Consider the following 24,803-nt stretch of genomic DNA (forward strand, 5'->3'; position numbering starts at 1 on the left):
TGAATTCAAGATATTCCATAAAATGAAGTTTAAAGACCTCACTAATCAGCTCTAGCCTCAAAGAATTCTTGTGGTCTGGGAACTGTATCCCAATGTGGTTGGCTTATGGCTGACTGCAGGCAAAGATCTTAAGTATTTTTCAAGCTGCCTTTTCAGCATTGTATTGTTTCTGAAATGGAAGGCTATGAGGTAACCATCGTCCTCCCAGGATGCTTGTGTTTTTACACTGCCATTTTTTGCAGATGTTGACAAAAATACACATATTGGATAAATATAGAGAATGTCAAAAAGTAGTGGCCTTATGGGTAAATTAAAATCCTCAAATTACAAGAACATTTAGAGGTTCTATAATAAAATTTAAAAGTATCCTGCATTTGTTCTCAACTGGTTTTGCATTACAACCAAGATTTGACCTCTTCCCTGAGGTTATTGCGCATTCTATCAAGTAAGAAGATATTAAACAGCCTCTTCCTTGTGATACAAATATCAACCAAGAAAATCATTTTTAGTCTGGCGATGTGATTTGTGGTGGTAACTTATTGAAAAAAAACGTCTAAAACTTGTAAAATGTAAATCTGGACAATCCTTTCCATAGTTCTCAAGGCCCAAGAATGCCTCTCTAATGTGATGCTACATGGTACAATTACATATGAAATTGTAGGACCAAGGAAGTATGTTTGTCTTTTATCTGTGTATATGCTTGTAAGTCTCAAATATATTTTTTCAACAAAATTAAATGCATAATGGAGATTCATAACAGCCCCTTAATCACAGGTAATCACAGGGTTTTTTTGCCCACAGTCCAGTCAGAATATTTCTACACCTTGTGGTTGTGATTCAGTAAAAGAGACACTCTGTATGCAATTCTGCAACATGTTTTGAAAATGAATCATGTTTCAAATGCTATGAAACATCCGTCTGTTTGTGCATGCAAACAGTTGGATATGAGTCATTCTACTCTATTCTATTCTTTTCTATATATTCCCTGCTTCTCTCTCAGTCTCTCTCTCTCTCTCTCTTTCTCGCTCAGTGTCAAATTAGAAACTTTGCACACTTTACATTGGCTGCAGTTATACCAAGCCATCCCAGAACCACAGACTGGTAAAAGGGCAGAGGTGGAGGATTAGTGATCCTTCCTTTCCCTTCCCATCATCATTTACAGGGAATTACAGAGGATCAAAGACAAGAAGACCAGCAATACTGTACATCCTGATTCAAAACCATCCAGTAATGTTCCACCACACATAATGCACTTTTTGGAAGTCAGTAAACCCAAACAAGAGTTTGACAAATATCCACAAGTCAAAGAGCTAATTTTAGTTGGGAGGGTATTGGTTATGGTGGACCCTTTGCACTTTGGGGCCCCAGGGCCAGGGTCATGGTGTTAAACCCCACCACTGAAACTCAGTACTCATCAGCAGCTCAAGTGATCCATCTCAGCCCCAACAAACACTGCAGGATCTTCCCCAATGACCAGTAACTGCACACTGTAGAGAACTAAGCATACACATTCTGTCCTACCAATCTGCCATTGAGTGCATCGTACTTTATAGATACAATTTAATTCACAAGTAGCATCCCAATGAGTGTGTGAGACACGTCGACTTCTAGTATAGAAACCCACAGGGAGGCGGGGCTAAAACAAAAAAACAAAACAAAACCAAACAAACAAAAACAGCAAAACACTAGACTCATAGATTCATAGATTCCTAAATAGCAACTTTGTATTTCTGGCAGCCTGTCATGATATTAGCCATGATGACTTGATGTCTTGCTATCAACAGACTGTGTAATGGTAAGAATTAAAAAGTCTGTAACATCAGTAGGCATAAAGAGCCACTGACATCAATGCTAGGAAATTAGCTGTAACCCCTAAATACGTGGCTAGCCTGTGTGTATCAACAGACTGCTGAAATATAGTGTAGACTCAGTACAGCAGATGCTGTTTGTGTGGTCTGGTGTGACAATTCTTCTCAGGCAGCCCCATGTATTTCATTAATGAATCCTCAGGTGGTCGGGAGCAGCAGCTTCAGTAATGCCAGGCCAATAATCAACGACTGGTGGCACAATCCATGAGATGGTGGGGCGGCCACTCAATTGTTTCTCTCCAATTATAGCTGAGAAAACACTGCGAGCCTCCTCTAACAGTGAGCTACGAAGAGCGTCAAACGCTGCCTAACGCAACACGCAGATTTGACGACCTCGATCGAGCTCCAAGTGTACATAAGAGTGTGTTTAAGTGGGGTGCTGTGAAAGAGAGGCTCTTCATGGAGAGAGGGGCTTGAATTCCAGACATGTCCTTATTAAGAAAGGGCTGTGAGTGCTCACTGTTTCTCCTCCTGCCTCCCTTGTGTCAACCCAACGCCCTCCCTCCCCCTCCCCCACTCCACCCCTCCGCCCAGCGCTCAGAACGTCTCTACCCAAATAAGGACAGGAGACCAGGGGATGCATGTATGGGAGGGGTGGGTGGTGGGTGGGTTGGAGAGCGGAGGGGAAAGGGGGTGTGTATGGGGGGGGGGGGGGGGGGGTTGTCCAATTTAGGCGTCCACTTCGGGGTCTGGAAAACAGTGGGATTGTTCCTGCTGGAATGCAACATCAGCACGGAACAGACCGAGCCACGCTCCCGCTACATGACACTCATGGTTACGACTAGAGGGAGGGCATTGTCAGGAGGAGCCATTACCCTACGGCTTGTTTCAATGCATCCTGTCGTGGAATCATAGGATTTAAATCAAGGCAACAGTACACATCTTGTGACGAAAATAATTAGGATAATTAGATATAATACTTAAGGTTATCGGAGCGGTTTTACAGAATCAAACGCGACGGTTGGGTCGATAATCACAGAAAAGTCCGATGAAAGGATTATGATGAAGAACTTCCTGGGCCTTCAGTTCTCAAACATTATTTACTGCCGGCACATCATTTAAAATGAAAAGCCCGTCTAATCGACACATTAAATATATTAGATCAGCCGTTCCCAAGACACTCTAATGTCCCTTTGAGCCAAGTTTAGATGAGAAACGTCACAACATAGTAATGGCTCACACAAAAATGCACAGATAAACTGCAGGTATTACACTCTTTGACATGCATTCAGAGACACGGGGCTGTGCACATACACACACATACAACACACACAAACACAGTTATCAAAAAGACACGTAGACGCACCAAGCACAAGCCTGTCTGTAAGGCTCTCAGATGAAAAGCGCCTTTAGGCAGCTGCCAGATGGGAGGGTTTATTAAGGGTCTTGATTGAATGACATGGTGCGCTCACATTTAACACAAAACCAGGCGAGACACACCTCCCCTCCCACTTTCTGGGAGTCAGGCCATGGGACTCAGTGAGACCAACATGCTACAGAATTCCAATGTGCAGCAGGAATGTAAATAACGCTGCAAAGCTATGCACCTCACACGTTCATTCAAACGGCACCATTCATGCACCAGAATCCTCTTCCCATTTTCCCAGGCCTTATGGAGCGATCACATTGCAGTCTGTTTTCAGCAATCGGCTTATCTTTGCCCCAGCTCCATCTACAAAGCCACAGAGTTTATTGGCACTGTACTGTATATCCTTTTTTTTTCCTAGACAGGATTGTGTACAGTGAAATGTCCCATTGAATTCCAGTAATTCTCCTGAGTCATTCTCAGGCTGGCGGCCACACTTTGGAAAGCTGTCGGTATAGTCTAAATAAGGGAAGGGATTCCATCACAGACGTTTGTATCACAGACATTTGTATCACAGGCATTTGGTTAAGTGTGCCACTGTAGGAAATCCCTTACAAACACCTACGGGCAGGAAAACAAACAAGCTTGTGTGTTTTGGTAGTAACAAATGGAGAGCTAGACATTCATAGACTACAGGAGTGACGATTTAGCATTTTACATTGTTTTTAAATGTAAAAGATTTTTTACATTTCCAATTTTTATTCATGCATTCCAATTTTTAACGGAACACGAGATCCTCTTGATGCTCTCAGATGTAAGTGCCAGTTGGATTTCTACTTGCACAGTGGAATTCAAAGACTAAAGTGAGGCAGACCTGGAGTCAAAATTGCTCTGATGTCTTTGATTTTCATGGCATGATGGCAACATCTCTTCTCCATTCCATTGGTCTGGGAAAAGACCATTCCTCATACCTACTGACACTGAAGGACGAACAGGATGGACAGACCACAGAAATAAATCTTTGCAGAGACTAAACATCCCACCATGAGAGCCATGGAAGCCCATGGAGCTAGGACAGTGGTATTACCACCAAGGAAAACAGTTGAGGACTGTACGCGCCAATGTAGGCAGAGCACCAACACTGTACATTGATACAGACCTTTTCAATTTAAAGACACAAAACTTTCTAGATCCACAAAGTTTGTCCTCCAGGAGGCAAAGCTATTGGGAGATTTTTTTATATTTCAGTGCTTGATGGGAGATTTCCTTCCTTTTACAGTTTTGCTGTATATCCACCAAGAGGATGCATGCATGGAGGTGACCGACAACGTTTTCAACAATATGTACTGTACTTGCAAGTTTCTAATTTCATTCAGTTCAAGGTTTTAAGCTTCTGCAATGTCTTTCAGACTCACTGGCATTTGTTTTATTTGCTTCACTTAGGATATGAAGTCCTGCTGAGCATTTTCCCCACTTCAGTTGTGATTTGTCAAAGCAACTGACTTTCAAAATAAGTTGGCGCCTCCTTTTAAGCAACCAAAAGCATTTAGCGGTCAGAGAAACTTTATTTTACTGAAGATTCTGTCAAGACAGATTGGAGATTCACAACAGACACAACACAATAGACTAGATGCATAAAGACAATGATGTAATTACTCATACAAAATCATTACCACAGTGCAAGGCATCCAAATATCAGCATTCACTCATGCCAATTCATACAGATTATTGGTTATTGCACCCCGGGATGGTCCAGGAGCATCAAATGACATCAACCAAAGAGGCCACCATCTTTATGCACCTGGTCCACTGGATCGAAGGAGGAACACGAATGAGACACATAAAACACACTCACACACTATGTGAAAATCATCCATCCTTCTCTAATCCAAAAGTCTGAACTCCCCCATCACCATGACTCAATTTTACTGACTCATGTCCCAAAGCAGATTGTTAACAGATTTCTCTCAAATCTGTCTCTTCCAATGCAGACCCATCGAGCCTGTTTGCATGTCTCTCCATCATTGCCCACTGGCAGAATCCATGAATGTAACTCCATCTGTTTGCTAACCAAAACACTGCAAGATTTGTTCATGTCTTTCAAAATGCTGGCTTTGTTGGGTTGCTGGTAGAGCTGGGATACTTGCTGGCAAGACACCCGCAAAAAGTCGACCCCTAAGGGCAGCCGAAAGCCCCCTGCCTGACTAAGAGCTGCACACACCTAGACCCATCCTCCATTTACACTCCAGGCCCAGACACACACAGCAAATACCTCCTAAATATCCCAAACTCTTACACATAAAAATCACAACTCCTATTCTTAAGGTTGAAGGGCGCCCACAGATGTAGAGCAGTCATTCTCTGTCACACTGAGACCCCCACACACCAACAGCCACACAAACACACACTTGACAGGGGAAACAACAGGACTTGGCGGTAGAAGGAGCAGCTGCTCTCTAAGGTCAGATTACAGATAAAGAAAACATTTTAGGTTCCAGGCCAGGCAAGCTGCTCTCTGACAAGAACTGGAAACACTGCCTTACTCCTGACACACACAGAAATAGACACAGACACACATAAACGCACAGACACATTCAACGGTATTACTATTTCTCGATTCGGGGGCTAAAAGGAAGGCGATCAGCAGGCTTGAGTGTCAGTCTTGCTGTTCTGCATTTGCTCTGCTTTGGAGAGGGAGTCCAAGCCGCTGACACCGCCGCCTTCCACAGACTCATGAAAGCATGAGCCCCATCTCGGAGAATCAGACCCCCCCGCCCCAACCCAGCCACCCTACCCACCCACCCCTTTCCCTCCTCTGTCTGTGTTTGGCCCTAATAAATTCTCTCCAGCTCCTCCAATAACTTCCTCCTACTTCCTATCTGGCACGGCGCTCAGGAAACAATCAGAGCTGAGAGTGAGAGGAGGGCTGGACGGCCAACAGCTCACACGGCAGAGAGGCAGAGGGAAAGGTTGACACAAACACACACACACACACACACACACACACACCGCCGCCACACACACACTCTCTGTCAAGTAAAACATTTGCAGCTCGATACCAGCTGCGTGCCCAAGAAAAACACTAATGTTCAGAGAAAGTCTAGCATGCAAGAATGAGCAACCGCATTTTCTGTGTTAAAACACTTGAGCTGGAAGAATCTTAAACAAATTGAAATACCTCTCGAAACATTTACAACCCAACGAATCACCATAACTGGATCTTTTTTCAATCTTTTTTGTAAACAAATCACACTTAGTACTTAGAAACAGACTAACTCGCTCTGAGGTAAGAAGGGGTTATTGGTTTCCCAACAAGAAGTGAGTCACCGAAAGACTCTTAAATGAGTATCACACATCAAGCCAGAGCCTGAACATAAGGCTTGATTCATTAATTCTTGTTCTATTTTAACACCGCATGGCGCTGGCCACAGTCTACCTTGAATTGTCACACTTTCAGAGAATTAAGCCTTAATCCAGCTGAAGAGGGAAAGACTGACACAAAGCAGGGCGAGCGCGCCAGAGTGCTTCTTTTACAGCCTGATTCAGCATTTTAATCGGAAATTTTCCAGGGAACGTAGCAGAGAAGCCATCCTCGCCTGAATTGGTCATTTTGTGGTGAGGCGAGCGGTTTGAAGCCATAATCTGTGAAACCTTTAAGACATGCATAACTTTGCAATAGAATGCACTAGTAATAACTCATCTAACCATATAAATTGTGGAACAAGGCGTTAAAAGCACCATATGAGGCACTCATGGTTATGATCAGGACTGTATAGAGGGGATTTACACTGGGGGGAAAAAATATTCAAAACGTAACCAGGAATGAACTTTGTTGCACTGCGGTGTACTTCACGTCTCCATTTGGCACACACAATGGTTTGATTTTTCGAAAATGAACACGACACCTGTGTAGTATTATATTAGGGACTGCCAAAATGAATTACTCTGCGATGTAGAAGGAGGTCATCCTGCAACCCCCAAACACTCTGAGCACAGGGATTAAAGGGGTTTCACATGAGTGCCCTTAGGTCACTGGAGCTGCAGTCCAACACACAGGCCACACACACCAGTCTGTGAGAGAGCAGACGGGCCCAACTTGGAGCCTGTTATCTATAATGGACGCTGGAGTAGCCACAGAAACCGGCACGTATCCTCACAGCATTTCTTTCCCCCAGGCCTAGCTGAGCTCTTCCTCTTTAGAGTACATTTATGTGGAACATCACTCTTAACAGTTGGTTGCCAGAGAAAGAGCAACTGAAACGTTTAGCAACTTGGGGACAACTGACACAAAGACTATACTGTTCTAGGCCACTCCCAGGCTCCTCCCCTGAGTGGTCAGAACAGGAGGCCAGAAATCTTATCTGTTAAAACCTCATGGTTGGAGGATATGTAAACATGTGCAGTGCATTAACTACAATACAATGTTGATAAATTGTGTTATAGGGGGATTTTAAGAATGAAGCCATGATGGTTATAAGTTCCACAGACACATTTCATTTTCTTGGTTGATCCAGCGCACGCAAACCTCAAAATGTGGAATTTTGTTGAGTGGGTTATATCACTGTAGTAAAATGCTCATAGCACAATATGCATTCATCACCAGGACTACTGATAGTTAGGGTCAGATTGCATATTGTATCCCAGATTTTGTCATTAATGCCCCTCTACTGAGCGCCTGAGGCTCTTCTCTGAGGCCCTCTGTGTGTTCACCACGCAGACACAAGTGGTATTTGTTCAGATCTGTGTTGACAGAGGGGTAAGTGCCCACCATTTGGACGACCACTTCTGGGGATGGTGCTAAAAAGCAACCAACGTCTGCACAAATGGGCAGAGCTCATTAGCCATTCTTCTGTGGGTTTAACACAAACGGGTGAAGCTGCTGACAAACGGTCAACAGACCCGCATCCAGAGCAAACACTCTGTAGTTTAAAGGAGGATACGCTCCCACATAGGAAACAGCATGGAAAATACAATTGTTGAAATTAAAACACTATGAGAGCAATGTTTATTTTGGAATTGAAATACCTACAGTGGCTGTGAAAAATGTGATTAAACATATGTTTAGAAAATGTAAACTGTGGATTATTTTGCATACTACTTTCTCTTGACCAGTAATTTTATCCTCATGATGAGAACACAAGCTAATTAACTCTTCCTTCTGATGAATGGCCTGAAGAAATGCAGCTGGGGAGCAAAAGAGAGAAAATGGCCACTTTAAGAGGATATTACTCCAATAATCTAATTGACCCCCATGACATTGGTGGAGTTGTATAACTTTCCCCCTCACATTTAAATCTCACAGCAGTAGAGACGGTACGTGGTAATTCCACAGTGACTGAGAAGTCATAAAATATGTTTAAGAAAGAAGACCACATTGTGTATTGGGAGGCCTGATGTATTCATGCTGCATAAAAACAATGAGGAGAATCTGTCAGAACAGCAGAACGCTAATCCTTTCCAGATTTACCCGTCAGCATCAAAATCTATTATTAGGCGTCTTAGCGTCTTTCATTTACCAAGGATGCATTGTTTGGTTGTATTTTTTGGTCGTTTTCTTTCAGAACATCATTTCCACATGTTAATAGAAAGTAGACTGGTATAGTCTAAAGTCTTCAGGGACTCAGCCAATAGATTTTGCCTCTCAACCGTGACCTAACATGACCACCAGAAACAGAACTTTTAATTGCCATACAAATCCTTTGAAATCTACAGTGATAATCCCTGATATCAGTTTTGCACCAAACTAAGTTTGGACTTCGGTGAGAGTTTATTTGAAAGTCGGAAAGTGCAGCTCCAACAGACACCGTCTGGCTTCAAAGACCACGCCACAAGCCTGTCAAATTTAAATTTACAGCCATATGGATAAGACAAAGCAGTATAAATTGTTTGACTGCTCCGTAGTTAGACCGCTCCGTAGTTTGCCGTAACTGGGTGAAAATGTGACAAAAGTGAATAAATATGACAAAATTTAAGGAGTTTTGCCACTGTGAAAAATGAAACATGCAACAGTCTGTAACATACAGACGGCACCCAAACTGAAATGTTAACAGACTATTCTGCTTACTTTGAATAACCTGAAAGACAGCATTCTATTGTTTGGCCAAACCTGTTGAATGGCAGTCACACTGATTTAACTGTGCAATTGCAGCTCATATGACTGAACAAAATTACGATGAGATGAGGGGGGAGCACACATGCCACTTTTTAATTTTCTAATCAGCTAAAACATTTAGCTCAGTGCAGAAATGTTTACCCAAGCTAAACTAACAAAGTAGACTATGAGCAGGTGTTGCCTGCGGAGGCATTCATATAATTATACAATTAGCTTGGTGTATACATATCCATGCATCTCAAATCCTCACCTATGAATTATGTACTTAGTGAGACTTTACAGTGTATCACCACTGCTGTGTTTGTACGGAAGAAAGAAAGAAAGAAAGAAAGAAAGAAAGAAAGAAAGAAAGAAAGAAAGAAAGAAAGAAAGAAAGGTATTCCCCATCTACATTTGAATCGCATTGGGGATACTGCCCTGAAAAGATAGATAGATAGATAGATAGATAGATAGATAGATATTTAAAAATGTAATTAAATATGTGGTGATGATATATAAAATGGCATATATCCCTTATTAGAAATGAAACAATGAAGCTACCATTTTAACCAGAATTTTGTTTAGCAGCAGCAAGCCCTGCAGTCTATAACTTAATTCTTACTGGATCATTAATGAGGGAACAGACATTTCTTTCAGCTGCTAATGAAACAAATGATGTTTTCATGATGAGATGATAAACTGAACATACACCAGTGTTAGCATATCGAAATAAAACATACTGGTATAATACTTATAGATATAACAGACATCAGAAGTCTAGTTCTACAGACAGATTTGTGAAAATAAATGTATATTTTTATATTGAAAGGCTGTGCTTATTATGCAGAAAATAGTAAAAACTGACAGATTAGGGCATTTTTATGTCACTCTTCAAATAATTGACCCATAACTCTCCATATAGAGACCAAAATCTATTGAAAAATAGTAGTGTAAATTCTGCTTATTCAATTCAAGCCCTTATTATCACTGGACAAACTAATAGAGAAATGCAGATTGAAACTGGGATTATTTCTCATTGTTCTGCGCTTTTTTGTGTTCTGACATTTTTGTGTTCCGATGTAACAATAAATAAAACACTCTCTATTTTACTTGCTTATCTAATAAATCCATGTCTACTGGTGGAAGAATAAGAGTGCTTGACTTCATTTGACTATGCTGACAAATCAAGAACTTCACTTACCTTTGGGATGCAGTGGCCCAAACCAGACTGTAAAGTTGTGTATTCCTCCAAATCGTTTTTGTTTTTGTTTTTTCTCCCTCTCTCTGTCAGTAGGTTTAACTGCCGGATTCCTCTGGGGAACAAGTTTGTGGGAATGGGATCCAGGTATCAACTGTGCGACACAGAAAAGAAACATATTGGCCCCCTTGTATACTGTCAAAGAGAAGGTTATTGTAATACTTTGTCAATGAGCGGGCTACTCGTGAAAAAAATATGATTAGTACAATGCTTGTCAAAGATAATCCTGCACACTGAGAAAGTCAAACACAATAGACAATCAATCTGCAAATGTTTTCTTCCCTCCCAACGCAGGGAGCTCCGCGGAAAAATGTAAAAAATGACAATGATCTGAAAACTTCACCGAGACAAGCGGCATGAAAAACTTCACCGAAAAGGCTCTTAACACAAAGAGGGCAAATTTGTGGAGAACTTACCTTTATTTTGGCAGTCACCTTCCCTTTTCAAAGTGAGGATAACTGCTCAATTTTGATACTGTATTATTTTTTTGGCGCCTTATTGTTTTCCGTAATATTTCTCAGAGGTTTGACAGTATAAGTGGAATGTTAAGTATGACTTTGGTATGAAATCAACGCACTACACTGGAAAACGAAGGGGGGAGAAAAAAAAAGACTTTCAAGGAGGAGCCATTGGTGAGCGTCAATCAACAGGCTTGGGGGGCAGAGACTTCACTGCAGGCTCCGCCCCCAAAACCCTGCCGCACACTGCTGGGACTTCCTGCTTCCACTCTTCCAGTCATTCCCTGACAAAAAAAACATGCCATGATATTCCTAGAATATTCAATTACAGCATTTCATTCATGTTTCATGCCATTATAATGTGGTAATGTAGTGAGTTTATAGTGACCTTATTGTAGATCATGGTATTGTCTCATAGTGTTACTGTATTGTAGTATTATAGTTTATAGTTTTGCTGTTATGTTTGTGTAGCATCCCTCTAATATTTATTACAGGATTACTATTGTTCCTTTTCATAATGCCGACTGAATTATAGCAAATCCAGCTAGGCTATTTTTTCAATTGCAAATCAAAACTGTAATTAGATAAATAGTATAATAGGCCTAGATGAGTTATTTACCAGTTGAGGAAAGAAAGACAGAAAGACAAAAATGTATTGATTTAAGAACAACCACTGAAATTATTATCGTGTTGTTCTCCTCTAATATGAATGCTGTGATACACTTATGTGCAGAAAAATATTTTTTCTATCCACAGTGAACAAAAATGTCTAGCTTTCTTGGCTCCAATAAATCAGCAGCAAAAGTAGAGACTCTTGATGCATAGAAGGGTATTTTTTAGGGTTATACTTTATTAAAGGAAGCTTTCAACTGCTGACATTGTTCGTCACTGTTACTGTAAGCTGAAACACATTTCCATCCAGCAACAGCTCCTTCTGTTGGGCAACAATGCAGTTGCAACTTTTGGTAGGAAGGCCTGTGGCTGAATAAATCAGAACAAAAGGCATGAGTCTACACATTGGAATAATGCTTCCAATGGTGAATTTAATTAGACTTCACATGAATGTTTCAACCCTATGTAAAGTCTGAATTAAATGCATGATTGCTGATTAAAATCTGAAGTGAGCTCTCATTATTACAATACTTCATTTCATTGTCATTTACTTTGAGACACAATAGCAAAATTCTACAAAGAAAGAAGTGTGCTTGGTTGGAAAATAACTCAGGTAAAGTCCTCAGTACAGAATATTAGATTATTGCAATAATTGTATTAGCATCTAACAATAGTAACAATAATCTTGGGAGTTGCTCAAGCTGGACACATAACAGAAAAGACAATGGGGGGGGGGGGGGGGGGACTCACTTGTGAGCATCTGTCCAGAAGCCCTGCCAGTTTCAGGCTTCATTTAATCTGCGAGTTTGGACAACTGCCTGAGCAGGTTCAGGCAGAATACACACCTCTCACTCACTCTCAGGCTCCTTGGCCCAAACAGGTTTTTCATCCTGAGTGCAAGCCCTTCTCAACATTTCAGGTAACCACCGAAGAACAGCGTGGGTGTCTGTCTCTCAACTCACAACTGAAAGCAAACTTTTGGATTTGCTGCCAGCTGTCTGCTCATAGCGGACGCTGGTATTGTCACAAGACACATTTTAGAACGATTCCAACAATTCATATACCAAAAACTACGGCTTTAAAGAAAGGGTGGGTGATTTACTCTCACCATGCCAGTTTATCATTCCAGTAATAGCACTGGCTGCTTGCAAAATCCAAAGATTGTATATGTTGCAGGTGATGTTATTGTAATATTTTAGCATATTACACTGTACAGTTACTATGCATCTGTTTACTTCATACAATAAATACTAATGAGTTCAGGGGGCCTTCATTCACATGCTTTATTAAACAACATTATTACAATAAGCCTAAAAATGCACCAAAGGCAGTGTTCAGCATAATCAGTGAAATAAAAAAAAAAATGTTGGAACAAAAAAAGAAAAACAGGTAAATAGAAAAATCTACAGGAGCTCAAAGAACCAAATCAGAGACTCCATGAGGATCTGAGACGAGCAGAAAAATCTCCTGAGTACTGAAACTAAATTAGAATGAACAGTTTGTCAAAACACCCATAGGTTAAAACTAGACAGGAAGAGCTAAAGACACTTACTGTAAACAAAATGAAGACTTCTATTCCAAAATGTTATATATCTATTTTAAAAACAATGCCTGATTCATTACATTACCTGAAGTTCATTATTTAAAGTCTGCATGGTCCAGTGTGTGAAAGTGTTATAATAATCAATGAAGGACTTAAGCGACCATCCCTCAAAAAGTATCATAATCTGCTTTCATTTTGTGCTATAAATCATTTTATGAGTGTCATTTTACTCAGATTGTTGATATCTTATTATGGAGCAAAACTCTTCAAATTCAAACCTGAATATTTGAAGAAACTCTACTAAATTTTTACTGTGTTTGCACTTCACAATGATTAAAACATCCGAGCACAAGACAAGACAATAGTGACCTATTGGTATTTCAAATACAGCACAATATAAAGCCAAAATAGCATTTAACACCTTCATTACTGAGGTGTACTATTATCGCCTCAAAAAGTCCACAACTCTCCAGTCGCTGGAGTCCTTTGTCTGTCTGGTTCACAGACAGCACGGATGCTGACGCTACATCAGGACATTCCCACTGCTTTACCAAGGCAAAAACCAACCAGGATTCTCTTCTCTCTGCACAATGCCATAAGAGATCAGATGATGAGATGAGATACATTTTATTAATCCCGGGGGGGAAAACACAGGCCCATAAAAGCAAACGCAACAGCACAAATCATTCATCGTCGCCACCCATCACATCAAATCTTGAAGGCGAGCCCATAGACCCGGGCCGGTCTGTTCTGGGTGTGGGCATGTTGCATAATATTCACCAGAAGTTAGTGACGGTAGGATGAGTAGACGTCTTGGTTTTCTTATTCACAGGCTATTTTGCCGTCAAAGCTGGAGAGTGCAATGGCGAAGGCCTGCACGGCACACATTGGGTAGTTGAAGTCAAGCGTGAAAATGTCATCAGCTATTCGTCCAAACTGCATCACGATGTAGTCCACTGGAAAAGACAATATGTTGTTTTAGTGGATAGATAGATAGATAGATAGATAGATAGATAGATAGATAGAGGGGGTAAACTAACACCTCAATAAGTCTCATTAAGGAAGGATATATGGCATTTCCATCTATCTATCTGAGATGGAAATGTATATAACCCATAATAGCAAAGAAACAACAAAGCTGCCATTTTAACCATTTTAAATACACACACCCTGGGAGAAATCTGTCAATCACAGAAATTGTTTGTTTTGGCCGGTAAACTAACACATCAATAAGTTTGGTTTCATTAAAGAAGGTGTGGCTGAGCTTCTAGAGACAGATAGATAGATAATTAGATAAGTAGATAGATAGATAGATAGATAGATAGATAGATAGATAGATAGAAAGAAAGAAAGAAAGAAAGAAAGAAAGAAAGAAAGAAAGAAAGAAAGAATTGGGACACACGGTCACAACTCGTTAATTCACATCCTAGAACAAAGTGACGTGTCATCACCTGTGACAGGTCTCTACTTTGCCAAAATAAAAACAGCACACAGACAGACAAGGTGAGAGCTGCATGTGAACAGAGAGAGCGCTGACTCACAGTCTTTGCTGTGGACTATCTGGAAGTTCTTGATGGAGGCCTGGGTGACCCTGCCGTTGAAGTTGAGCACATGAGATGCCGTCTCTTCGTTCCACACAGGCGTCTTGTTGTGGAGTTCGATTAGATTTTCCATCCTTCTATTCTGGTGCCTTATCAGCAAACCGTCACATTCCTGAGGAGAGTTGGCGAAACATCAGTCAGGTTACACCAACAAATGCTAACCTAGTTTGCTTGCTGGCCTCTGATGTTGTACTTGTGACAGATGGAGGATGCATATAACCGTAAATGGAATATAATCTGATGTTGTGGGTTAAATGTAAGCCTCTGTACAGTGTAGTATAGATCAGCGGTTCTCAATGTGGGGTCCGGGGATCACCTGGGGTCCTTGAGGGGGTTGAATTGTTAAATTACCATTATTTCATTTACAAGAAGTTAACACAATTAGAGAATGTTGAAGAATGACTATTTTGATCATAGTTTCACTGTTATCTCTCAGACAGTCATGGAATTCAGGCCAAAATCATATCTAATACAAACACAAAATATTCTCAGATTTGGGTCAGAGAGAAAATATCTCATAAATGGGGGTCCGTAGACCTAATGTGGACTAAATTAGGGGTCCTTGATATGAAAAAGGTAGTGTAGGTCTGATGTATAGAGTGGATGATTCTGGGATGCTTGAGTTTGCTATTGAGTCATCTGCATAAATCAACCAATCAGAACATCTACAGTTGGAGGTCAAATTACATACATGTACTCACCATCCACTCCCTCCTCCTAATATTCATTCTAGGTTTTTTTTATGTTGGCACTCATCCTAGTTTAATAGCACAACAGATACTGTGGTTACATCAGATCCTGTGTATTGGTAAACTCTGACACAGTATGCTTACATTTCTTGGTCGGAGCGGCACTCGATCACTGTCCTTGCTCATTCCTGGGATGATGATTGTCATCCTTCTGGGCCCCTTCATCCCCAAGACGTTGGTTTCCTGACGCCAAAGATAAGTGAGATCAGGATTTTTGAATTTTACAGGTTTTGTTTTGTTTTTTTACATAATTTAGAGTGTGCTGTCTAATGACTTACATAGATGATGCCTGCTAACTCCTGGCGTGCGTTAGACATGTCTGGAAGAGCTCTTTCTGGATTCAGAGCGTTGTCAAAGACGGTGAACTTAGTCCCCATCAGATTTGACCTAGACAATATGAAAAAGAACTTACTGAATGAATAGCAAATGAATAGTTGATTGTTATTACACGTTTTATATGCTGATTTTTGTATGCTGATTGTTTGACTGAGGGACTTGACCATTGATTAGAAAGATGAATTAATTAATTAATTGTGAAGTGTACTGCACCTCAACTTTCCAACGAAATTCTCTCCCCCTCTTGATAAATCTGTGGCATCAATGGAGATAAGGTAGTTTGAAGTTGCGCTTTTCTTTCTTTTCCTCCCAGCCATTAGGAATGTCTGCAAAAAAAACCCAAGAAAAAAATCAACATAAAAATACAATGTAACATCAGGTGAGAAAAGGCCATTACAAAGATATCTAAATGGGATGTCATTTAATCAAAGAATACATAATAAATAATTATTTATAATAATAATACTAAAGTAACTAATTTAAGTAACATAACTGCTGATAGGAGGGATGTTTTCACTTTACTTTTCTTGTTAAATGTTGTACTTTTTGTTTTCATGACACTCTTATTATCTGGTTACTTCCCCTGTTGATGCTTAAGGAATGCTCACTTGTTTTACTCAAATTCGTCACAAATTCGTCCAAATTCATCATAAAAGAACCCCTCGGAGAAAATGATTCCCTGACCTTTTTCTCGTTGTCAAGATGAAGGTAGTACAGAGGGTAGAGGCTCTTATCCATCCCCCTCTGGTCCCGCGTCACTCTGCACTTGACTGTCACTCCCTGTGGAGCCGGCTGCATCACAAACTCCTCCAAGTTGTCAAACTCAATCTCAGGTGACGGAGCTCTCTCCTGGACACAAAACACATAAGTATGAATAAGCACGTTTTGACTAAAACCATTCATGTCTACTGTGTGCATCACATCGCTTGCACAGAAACTAAATGCTGCCTCTTGTGTATAAGATGAAGTGAGTGACTGAAAGGCCTGTTCTATTTGTGTGCTCTTAACCGGTGGGACCGTCATTACAAACACATGTTGCGTGAACAAGTTTTGTTCAAACCCACAGACATTTATTTTAACTCCTAGTCAAGATCCCAAGGTTTCTAAAGATACCAAATATGTCATGCTGAATTATAGGGAAATATGTATAAAATTATGCACAATACATCTAGATTTTTATCCATTGGCTGTAATGGCGGGTAACTGGGTAACTTTGATGCTACTTAAAGGGAAATTTAAGGGGGAAGTCAGGGTGTAAAGGGTTAATGGAAATTTGAGGCCATAAAGCAACAACATATACCTTTTTCTTCTTCCCTTTACCCTTCTTCTTCTTTGATTTTTCTTCTTTTTCTGAGCCAGAATCATCACTCTCTTCTGCTTTTCCTGAGATAGACAATAACATGTTTATCATACGCTTGTTAATGACTCAAAAGAAGGAAGAAGTTACTAATACACTCACCTTTCTTCTTTGTCTTCTTGTCTTTGTCTTTGTCTTTGTCTTTATCTTTATCTTTATCTTTATCTTTGTCTTTATCTTTGTCTTTGTCTCCCGATGCTTGGAACATGGATGCTGAGCCGCCGGTGGCTTTCTTCTTTGACTTGCTTGACTTGGTCTCCTCTTCACTGTCGTCACTGTCTGATTTGGCAGCTGGTCATAGAACAGTTTTATTAAAACTTTTAGAATTTCATAACAATTCAATTCAATTTCAGAATAAATTTGAAAGATCTGTTATTAATTACTAAACGTGATGATATCAAGGCATAGTCTCCATCAATGATGACAGAATTTTCCAGTTCTATAAGCATGTTTTATAATAAGCATGTTTTTTTATAATCATTTTTCATAGTACTAGCATAGTACTGTATATCATTTTTGCATCAAGATCCGTGCACCCTTCCCAACAAAGATAAACACACACACAAATAGACATAGACAGAAACACACACAGACACACACATTACACACTGCAGGCTCAGCAATGCCTCAGGAGCAGTAAAGGGGTTCAGTGCCGGGCTAAAGGACAGACCATAAAGGTTTGTTTGTTGTTTGTTCTGATTCCAATATTTATTCACCTTTCTTCTTGCTTTTAGAGTCTTTGTCTCCATTTATCTGGAACATTGAAGCTGGTTCCTTCTTCTTCTCCTTCTCCTTAGACTTGGATTTTTTTTCTTTTCCATCAGAATCTTTGTCCTCTGAGAAAAGGAGGGACAAGTAAAAATGAAAATCTGTTATCCTTTCTTGATATAATACCATATCATCACCATCTTGAAATAACACCATACTGCAGAATGACGTGAACACACACCGCTGAATTTGGCTTAGAGTAAAAGACAGGCATAGTAAAATATAGGCGTTTTCCCCTTTTGGCTCATTTCTGTAGGCCAATTTGTCTTAAGGCCATGGAGTGGTTTTCCTCATATGTTCTTGAGCAGGATCCCTCTATTTTACATTTTTTTGTTGTTGCTGACATCAGACATCAGTGATGATAAAGTGCTGGCAAACTCCATGGTGTCACTCATTGAAATAAAAGTCCTACTGCTGTTAATTACAAATGAAAATCTACGGTATAGTGTATTTTTTCCTGCTGTGCTCTTTGACCAAAATGCTTCTCATCCAAGGACTGGCTGTCTGGAAGGTACAAGGAAGTTATATCTTAATGGGAAGGGAAGCCAGATGTGGCTTCAGATTGACAAGGATGTCTGTGAATGGAATTATTAATAAAGTTTAAAACTGAATTGAATCCTTTGAGCAGTAGTGTTAAATGCGAAGGCAAACAATATACATCTCACCCCTGCTTTATGCAATGGGCGATAGATGTGGAAGTTTCAGATGAACGGACAAGTAACATCAGCATTTTCCTTCAAAGCAACTTTTCACCTTTGTTGAATATTTTCACTTTTGTAGTACATTTACTTTTGTACGAGTTCATGAACAGTCAAGCAACAGTATCACCTGCTCATAAATCTTATGGCTTATTTCTGAACACACTAAAACTTTCCATGAACTCAAGATCATCAACAAATAGCAAACAATGTCTGACAAACAGCTTCATCACACCACTTTAAGGGCTAAACCGAGGTTGAGTTTTGCTGAAAATGGCTGTTGCCAAGAGGTTATTTATTTAATTTGAGGAATTTCCTTTTTCCTCAATAAATTGAAAAACTGGTGTGCTGTTATGTCACAAACAACCTATGTATGAGATGAACACCTAATGAAAGCTGGCATATGGATTGAATCAGTATTTATTCATGTTGTCATGAAGCTGTTTTGATGCTCTTGTTCAGATGATATTAAAGAGCGGCAGGATACTGCTATCCTACAGGGAATGATTATAGGTATAGGGTCATTAGAGAACATATGACTGTGTGACTCATATAGGTCAGAAAAACACACATGCAGCAACACAACTCGACTAATGTGCCGGTATCGTAAGAAAATAGGGCTCTTAACACAACAAAATGAATATTATTATAGATTCTTTGTTTTCAAAAGGAATGCAACTGAATGGAAAATCAGCATGGCAAAATATGCAGCAGGGTGCCAAATAGGGAAACCTGCACCAAGCTCCCAGGACAGCAAGCATCCACCCTGGCTGCTCATGATCATAACGGCATGTGTGCTTAAAAGTGAAATACCCTGAAACACTGATCATTTCAGATCATTTCAGATCATTTCAGATAATCTCACATCATTTCAAATAATTTCTAATTAGTTTAGGTTTTGAACTACATCCAAAAAAAACCTTTCAGGCCCTTTTTTCACAGTTTATTACTTTGGGGCAAGCCACTTAGTTAATAGTTGTGTTTTGCTACAATGTTTCCACTTATTCACAATTACTCAATGAAATCATCTAATCCTTTTAGCAGCAGTCTGGTTTTACACATGTTGTTTTGAAAACACTGTAACTCCCCTGAGAAAACTGTTTTCCATACCTTTAGATTTAGATTTCTTATCCTTGCTGGAACTTGCAGATGGAGAACTGTCCTTTGTTGTCTTTTTCTTAGTCTTCTTCTTGGGGGTCTCCTCCTCATCGTCATCATCGTCATCGTCTTCTGTGCCTGAACCTGCTGATACGTAAAACATTATTCACCATTCAACTGATTTTTGGCCTTCTAAGGGTTATTGTTACTGAGCTGCCACATACTTTCAAATTGGGATCCTAAACAATAGTCAGTCAGTCAGTCAAGTTTATTAGGCCCCAACTCACAGTTACAGTCTCAAAGGGCTTCACACGTCCCAGTTTTAACACAATATAATGGTAATTGCGCCTGTGTTCCCATTGCAGTAATAACTATTGATGACTTACTTTTCTTCTTTTTTGGAGCATTTTTGGCTTTCTTCTTTGGCTCTTTCTCTTTTTCTTTCTCTGGTTCTTCTTTATCCTTTTCTGGTTTCTTTTTCTTCACCTTCTTTCCGTCTTTTTAATGTTTGAGAGGAAGACAATAATGTGACAGATGTGGTTAGATTACACTGTTCGATATTATCATCATCAGTACTTTCTTCAAAAGAAACACTTAAAATATCATAGATTACATCTTTAAAGCTACTTACTTTGGATGGCAGGGCTCTCCTCTTCTGACACATCTTCATTCTTCTTGCTCTTTGTTTTTTTGGGCTTGGCTTCAGTTCCATTTGACTTGGCTTCTGTCGCGCCATTGGCCTCCTCTTTCTTCTTTTTTGGTTTCTGGAATTTTTCTTAAAGAATACAAAACAGACTAGAGGTGAGACTCGTGGAAGAAGGGGAGGATAGGAAACAAAAGATGACACAGACTAAGCAAAATAAAAACTGAGAAAGACAGACAGACAGTAAAGAAATTAATTAGCAAGTTGTATGAGATCTCAATATCAAAATGGTAGCATTTATTCTGGCTGCTACTGAAAAGATCAACATTAACTGTAATAACTCACCATCACAAATTCAGATATGAAGGGAAGCGAGGGGTAAGAAGGGAAAAGCGATTTAAAAAGAGAACAGTCCAAATTATTCTACTACTATTGTTACTGTGAATTTAATCTGAAATAAAAACAAGTTTACATTCAGTCATTCACAAGAAATGATTTGATTAAAAACCATCCTCAATATACAGTATACCTGCAATGTTGTAATATAGTCATATAGGCTGGTTATAAATGGACTTAAGATATCAGGTTCAGTTATGGCAAATTAATTAAGCAACAGGTCATGAGGTAATCACAGTGATACTATGCATGCAAAGACTTTTTTCAAGCACTGAATAATCTATTTCTGATGGTGAAGTTTCGTAACTATTTTATGTAACTTGCACAGCCCTCCTCCTGAGTACGAAGAAACTTAGATAAAAGCATCGTGATCTCAATAAATCGCAAACACACGTTGCATCACAAGTATTAGAGGGACACAAGACCGCGCGCGCCAAGTTGTCTTGTCTGCGTGATAAGTAGCCTCTTCAACTTATGAAACATAATTAAATGATCAAACCAAATCAAGCCTGCTTAGATGTCAGATAGGTGGGGTTTACCACAGAAGGCAATAAAACGAGGGCTAGAAAGTGCAGATAATTACAGGAAAGTGTTTGAAAGTCAATTTAGTACCTTTTTGTGATTAATTTGAAACACTCTCTCTTTCTGAATTGTTAGAGGCTCAGAATTATTTGTAACTCTATTTGACCTTGGTATGGATCAAACACTTGTAAAAATTTAAAACGTATTTTGTGCATATTAGGTCTAAATGTAATTCTTCATAAGCATACAGTGAATGAACAGACTCCCATTCCCTGCTCTTCAATTCCCCACCTCTTCCCCCCCATCATCCCTTGCAATATGAGTCAGGGCCACAGGGGGGCTTAAACCTCGGCCCTTTTGCCCTACAAAATATCCATCCAAGAATGGGTTCCTTCATACATTTTTCTATATAAGGATTTTTGTATAACATCATTTGACATGAAACTGGGGGAGATATCCATGAACGAAGCTATCATTAATTAAAAAAAAGGGAAGTCTGTCCAATAGGTTTTTAACCAATTAATTTATAAATCAGATTTGTTTTTCTGTTGCCTGTTCCCCCAAGATATCTGTGCAGTGTCTTGGTGAAGCTTTTGTCATTCCTCTGGCACTAGAGCAAACCCTGTCATGAAGTGAGAGGAACAAACTGTCACCGTCCCAAGTCACAAAGAAGGAGGTCAGTGTGATTGAGATGGTAAAGGTAATCCTATTAGATGCAGATTCACCATAGATGAGATCTATTTCTGTCGTCACCTCAGACAATCCACAGGTCAGAGTAATGACAGCAGGCTAGACAGTTGGGATATTATGATGATTTGTCATGATATTAAACATAATGAATTTCATCATGCTTTATATCTACTTTATACAAATTAGAATATGCTATCATATGCTATTATAATAGCAGTCTGAGATAATTGTTGGCAAAGACAAATGTGAAACATTTCTTCTAAACTTGATCTGTTGTCTTGAGGTTTTGTGCTCCACCACAAACTACTACTGCCATGATAAGTTGGAGATTTTTTTTTTTTTAAAGAAGTTAAAGATTACATCACAATTTGGCGCATTTCTGACCACCATAGTCATAGCTTTTGGGAAATTACAAGGAAACTATTTGGTCTTGCCTCTTCCACAGAACATTTTTCAAATTCGTATGCTTATTCATTAACGCATTAATCAAAATATCGTTTTTCAAAATAATCTATTTTGAACTCTGGCGGTAGCCTTTTTGCCTGTCTTTGTAAATACTTTACCTCTACAGTTGTTGCTGACACAGGGATTGACGTGAATACTGGGAATAATTGCACATGATTGAAAGTTAATTCTCACAATTCACTGAGGGGCCTGAAACTCTTGAGTAGCCAGAGGATAATATCTGGAATTAATATCTAGAATAACAATGCCATTTTCTCAGATTTAATAAGTAGATTTATGAAATTAATAGAATATAGGAATTACGTTTTTGACCTGGTTACCACATTTGATGATGAAGGCCATTTTTTTGACCATACAGTGGAAAAAAAACAAAACTGTTGATACCTATGATAATAACGATTACTTGTCCGAGATAACTTTGACCTTTTATGACGAAAAAGCAAATGCTACTGCAGTTACATTTGGTTTTGATGTCACCACACCAGCTCCATAGGTGGTTTAGGTGATTGGATTGCTGGCCGTCTTCAATCCCTCTTGGTTGCATTTACAGATACACTTCTAGGCAGATGAGCTGTATACGGGTAAAGTCCGGCTGGCAGTCAAGATGCATGTTCATGTCAGGTGTAAAGGTTGTCTATGCTGCAGCCCCCTATACAGTGATGATTCCTAATTTTGACATTTTTAAATATTGTACCTTTTGGGTAACCTGCACTACTTTCTCTGAATGATTCACATCCTGGCATTTGTATAGGGAGCAATTACTTCACATGTGGGTCAGAGATTATATTACGTGAGCAGCCTTCTTAATGTCTTCCTGATTTAGATGACGATATCTAAATTATTCTGAGTCACAAAAAGAAACTTAATTTTTCTCAAATTCTTGAAGAGAAAACTATGCCTCTAATGAATGCATTGCAACCCAACTCCTAAACTCTACATAGGTTGGCAACTGTAAATAAAGCTATATGACAGCAGTAAAATAGTTATCTGACACTTATTCAAGTCATTTTTGTGATCACGTATTTCCCCGGCTCTAGGTATCTTGAGATTTCATCACTAATCGGTTGCAAGCTGGAAATGAACATTGAGAACCAATCGCGTTTGAAAGTCTCGAAACAAACCACAAAACCACAACCCCACCCTTTTACCTTCTCTGCAGACATGGTGTGGCCTCCGACTTCAGCTCTTACACATCATGTGCTTCTTTTTCAGAGGTTAGAAAATAAAAAAGCAGGCTTCGCACTGGAGATAATGAGAGAGTGAGAAAGCCCTGTACTCAGTGTGTCTCCATCAGCAGAAAGTTGTTAATAGGATTTATGTGTAAAGCCATCTGCTCTGTAGAAACACGTCAACGGGAGAAACCAACAAGGGCTTAGGAGGAGGGAGAAGACTTGTTTATCAGGATGGAGGTGGAACACACACGGGTCTACTATCCAAAGTAGCAAAACTCCCTGTGAAACTTCAGGTCTGGGGGACTTTTTTGGTACAATTGTCACAAGATACTTCTGCTTTCTGCCTGCCTTCACACCTATAGGTCAGCTTGACAGCATAGTTTATAGCTATAGTTTACTCTCTCACTGGCTATTTCCAGTTTCAGCTGAGGGAGGGAACATGCATCTATGTTGGAGTATTGAGGTCAGTTTTTCTTTTGCAGATTTTACCTGATTCTGCAGCTGCAGTGCAGAATCATCATCTTCTTGAAGCCTGAGACAAAAATGTGTACATTTATCATTATATTAAAAAAAAAGTCATATTTTATGAGCTTACTAGTTATTTATTACTATAAACTGTCACATGTATTATGATTGGGTTATATTGGTCTCAACACAAGGCTTGATGTAACTAAATGTATGTATTTATTCTGTTATATATCTGATTTGAAAGGATTGTTTTTACATATCTGATCCAAGGATTGGCCTGCTTAAAGAAGAGAAGATCTTCAATGAATGACACGTTTTCCCAAATATTGAATAATTCAAGATCAATGTACAGTATATGGGAAAGGAACATAGGGGCCATAAGCTATTTGTGACAGCCAGTAGCCCAGTCAGAGTCAAAAGCTCCTCTTCTTCCCCTTGCCATCGCTGTATCAGTGGGTTTTGTGGTACCAAGTGTCATTCTTACATTAACAGGTCATGCAGGGTGTGGGAATTGGGCATAAGTAGGTCTGCCCAACAGCAAGGAGTCAAGCTTTCCCCTGACACTTACTGGTTTAGCACCACTTGACTAGTACAGTACGGAAACGGGGTGTGGTAGAGCTTTAAGAGCCATTGAGAAAAGCGTGAGGCCTCAGGTACGGGAATGGGAAGGTGTGACGAAGCAATGTTTCTGTGATTTCTTTACT

At 39.7% G+C, this 24,803-nt stretch overlaps 2 protein-coding genes across 7 annotated transcripts in view; both read right to left on the reverse strand.

Moving 5' to 3' along the window:
* tead3b (TEA domain family member 3 b) overlaps positions 1-11,085 on the reverse strand; it is a 29,455-nt gene extending 18,370 nt beyond the window's left edge. For all 6 annotated transcript variants that reach the window (XM_078283537.1, XM_071903823.2, XM_078283536.1 and 3 more), the window contains exons 1-2: positions 10,940-11,085; positions 10,467-10,617 (exon numbers count right to left, since the gene is read on the reverse strand). The gene's annotated coding sequence lies outside the window, so the exon portion shown is untranslated. The remainder of the gene's footprint in view (positions 1-10,466; positions 10,618-10,939) is intronic.
* A 2,017-nt stretch (positions 11,086-13,102) lies between these two features.
* LOC139915331 (uncharacterized) lies at positions 13,103-23,622 on the reverse strand. The gene is made up of 13 exons (XM_078283766.1): positions 23,608-23,622; positions 20,375-20,507; positions 20,130-20,240; positions 19,756-19,887; positions 17,896-18,006; positions 17,282-17,470; positions 17,123-17,205; positions 16,507-16,671; positions 16,036-16,148; positions 15,765-15,873; positions 15,571-15,669; positions 14,678-14,849; positions 13,103-14,092 (listed from the first exon to the last, which is right to left on the reverse strand). The coding sequence occupies exons 1-13, from the start codon at positions 23,620-23,622 to the stop codon at positions 13,959-13,961; spliced, it is 1,566 nt and encodes a 521-aa protein (XP_078139892.1). The 3' UTR covers positions 13,103-13,958.
* Positions 23,623-24,803: the final 1,181 nt, after the last annotated feature.

Source organism: Centroberyx gerrardi, chromosome 5 (genome assembly GCF_048128805.1).
Source record: "Centroberyx gerrardi isolate f3 chromosome 5, fCenGer3.hap1.cur.20231027, whole genome shotgun sequence".
In the NCBI taxonomy this organism is placed as follows: Eukaryota; Metazoa; Chordata; class Actinopteri; order Beryciformes; family Berycidae; genus Centroberyx; species Centroberyx gerrardi.

What these genes read in the sequence shown, in the direction of transcription:
- LOC139915331 (XM_078283766.1), bottom strand. An exon ending in CTCTAAAAGCAAGAAGAAAG is followed by an intron (nt 17,471 to 17,895) that starts GTGAATAAATAT and finishes TTCTATGACCAG; the next exon opens with CTGCCAAATCAGACAGTGAC. An exon ending in ATCTTGACAACGAGAAAAAG is followed by an intron (nt 16,149 to 16,506) that starts GTCAGGGAATCA and finishes TTTTTTTTGCAG; the next exon opens with ACATTCCTAATGGCTGGGAG.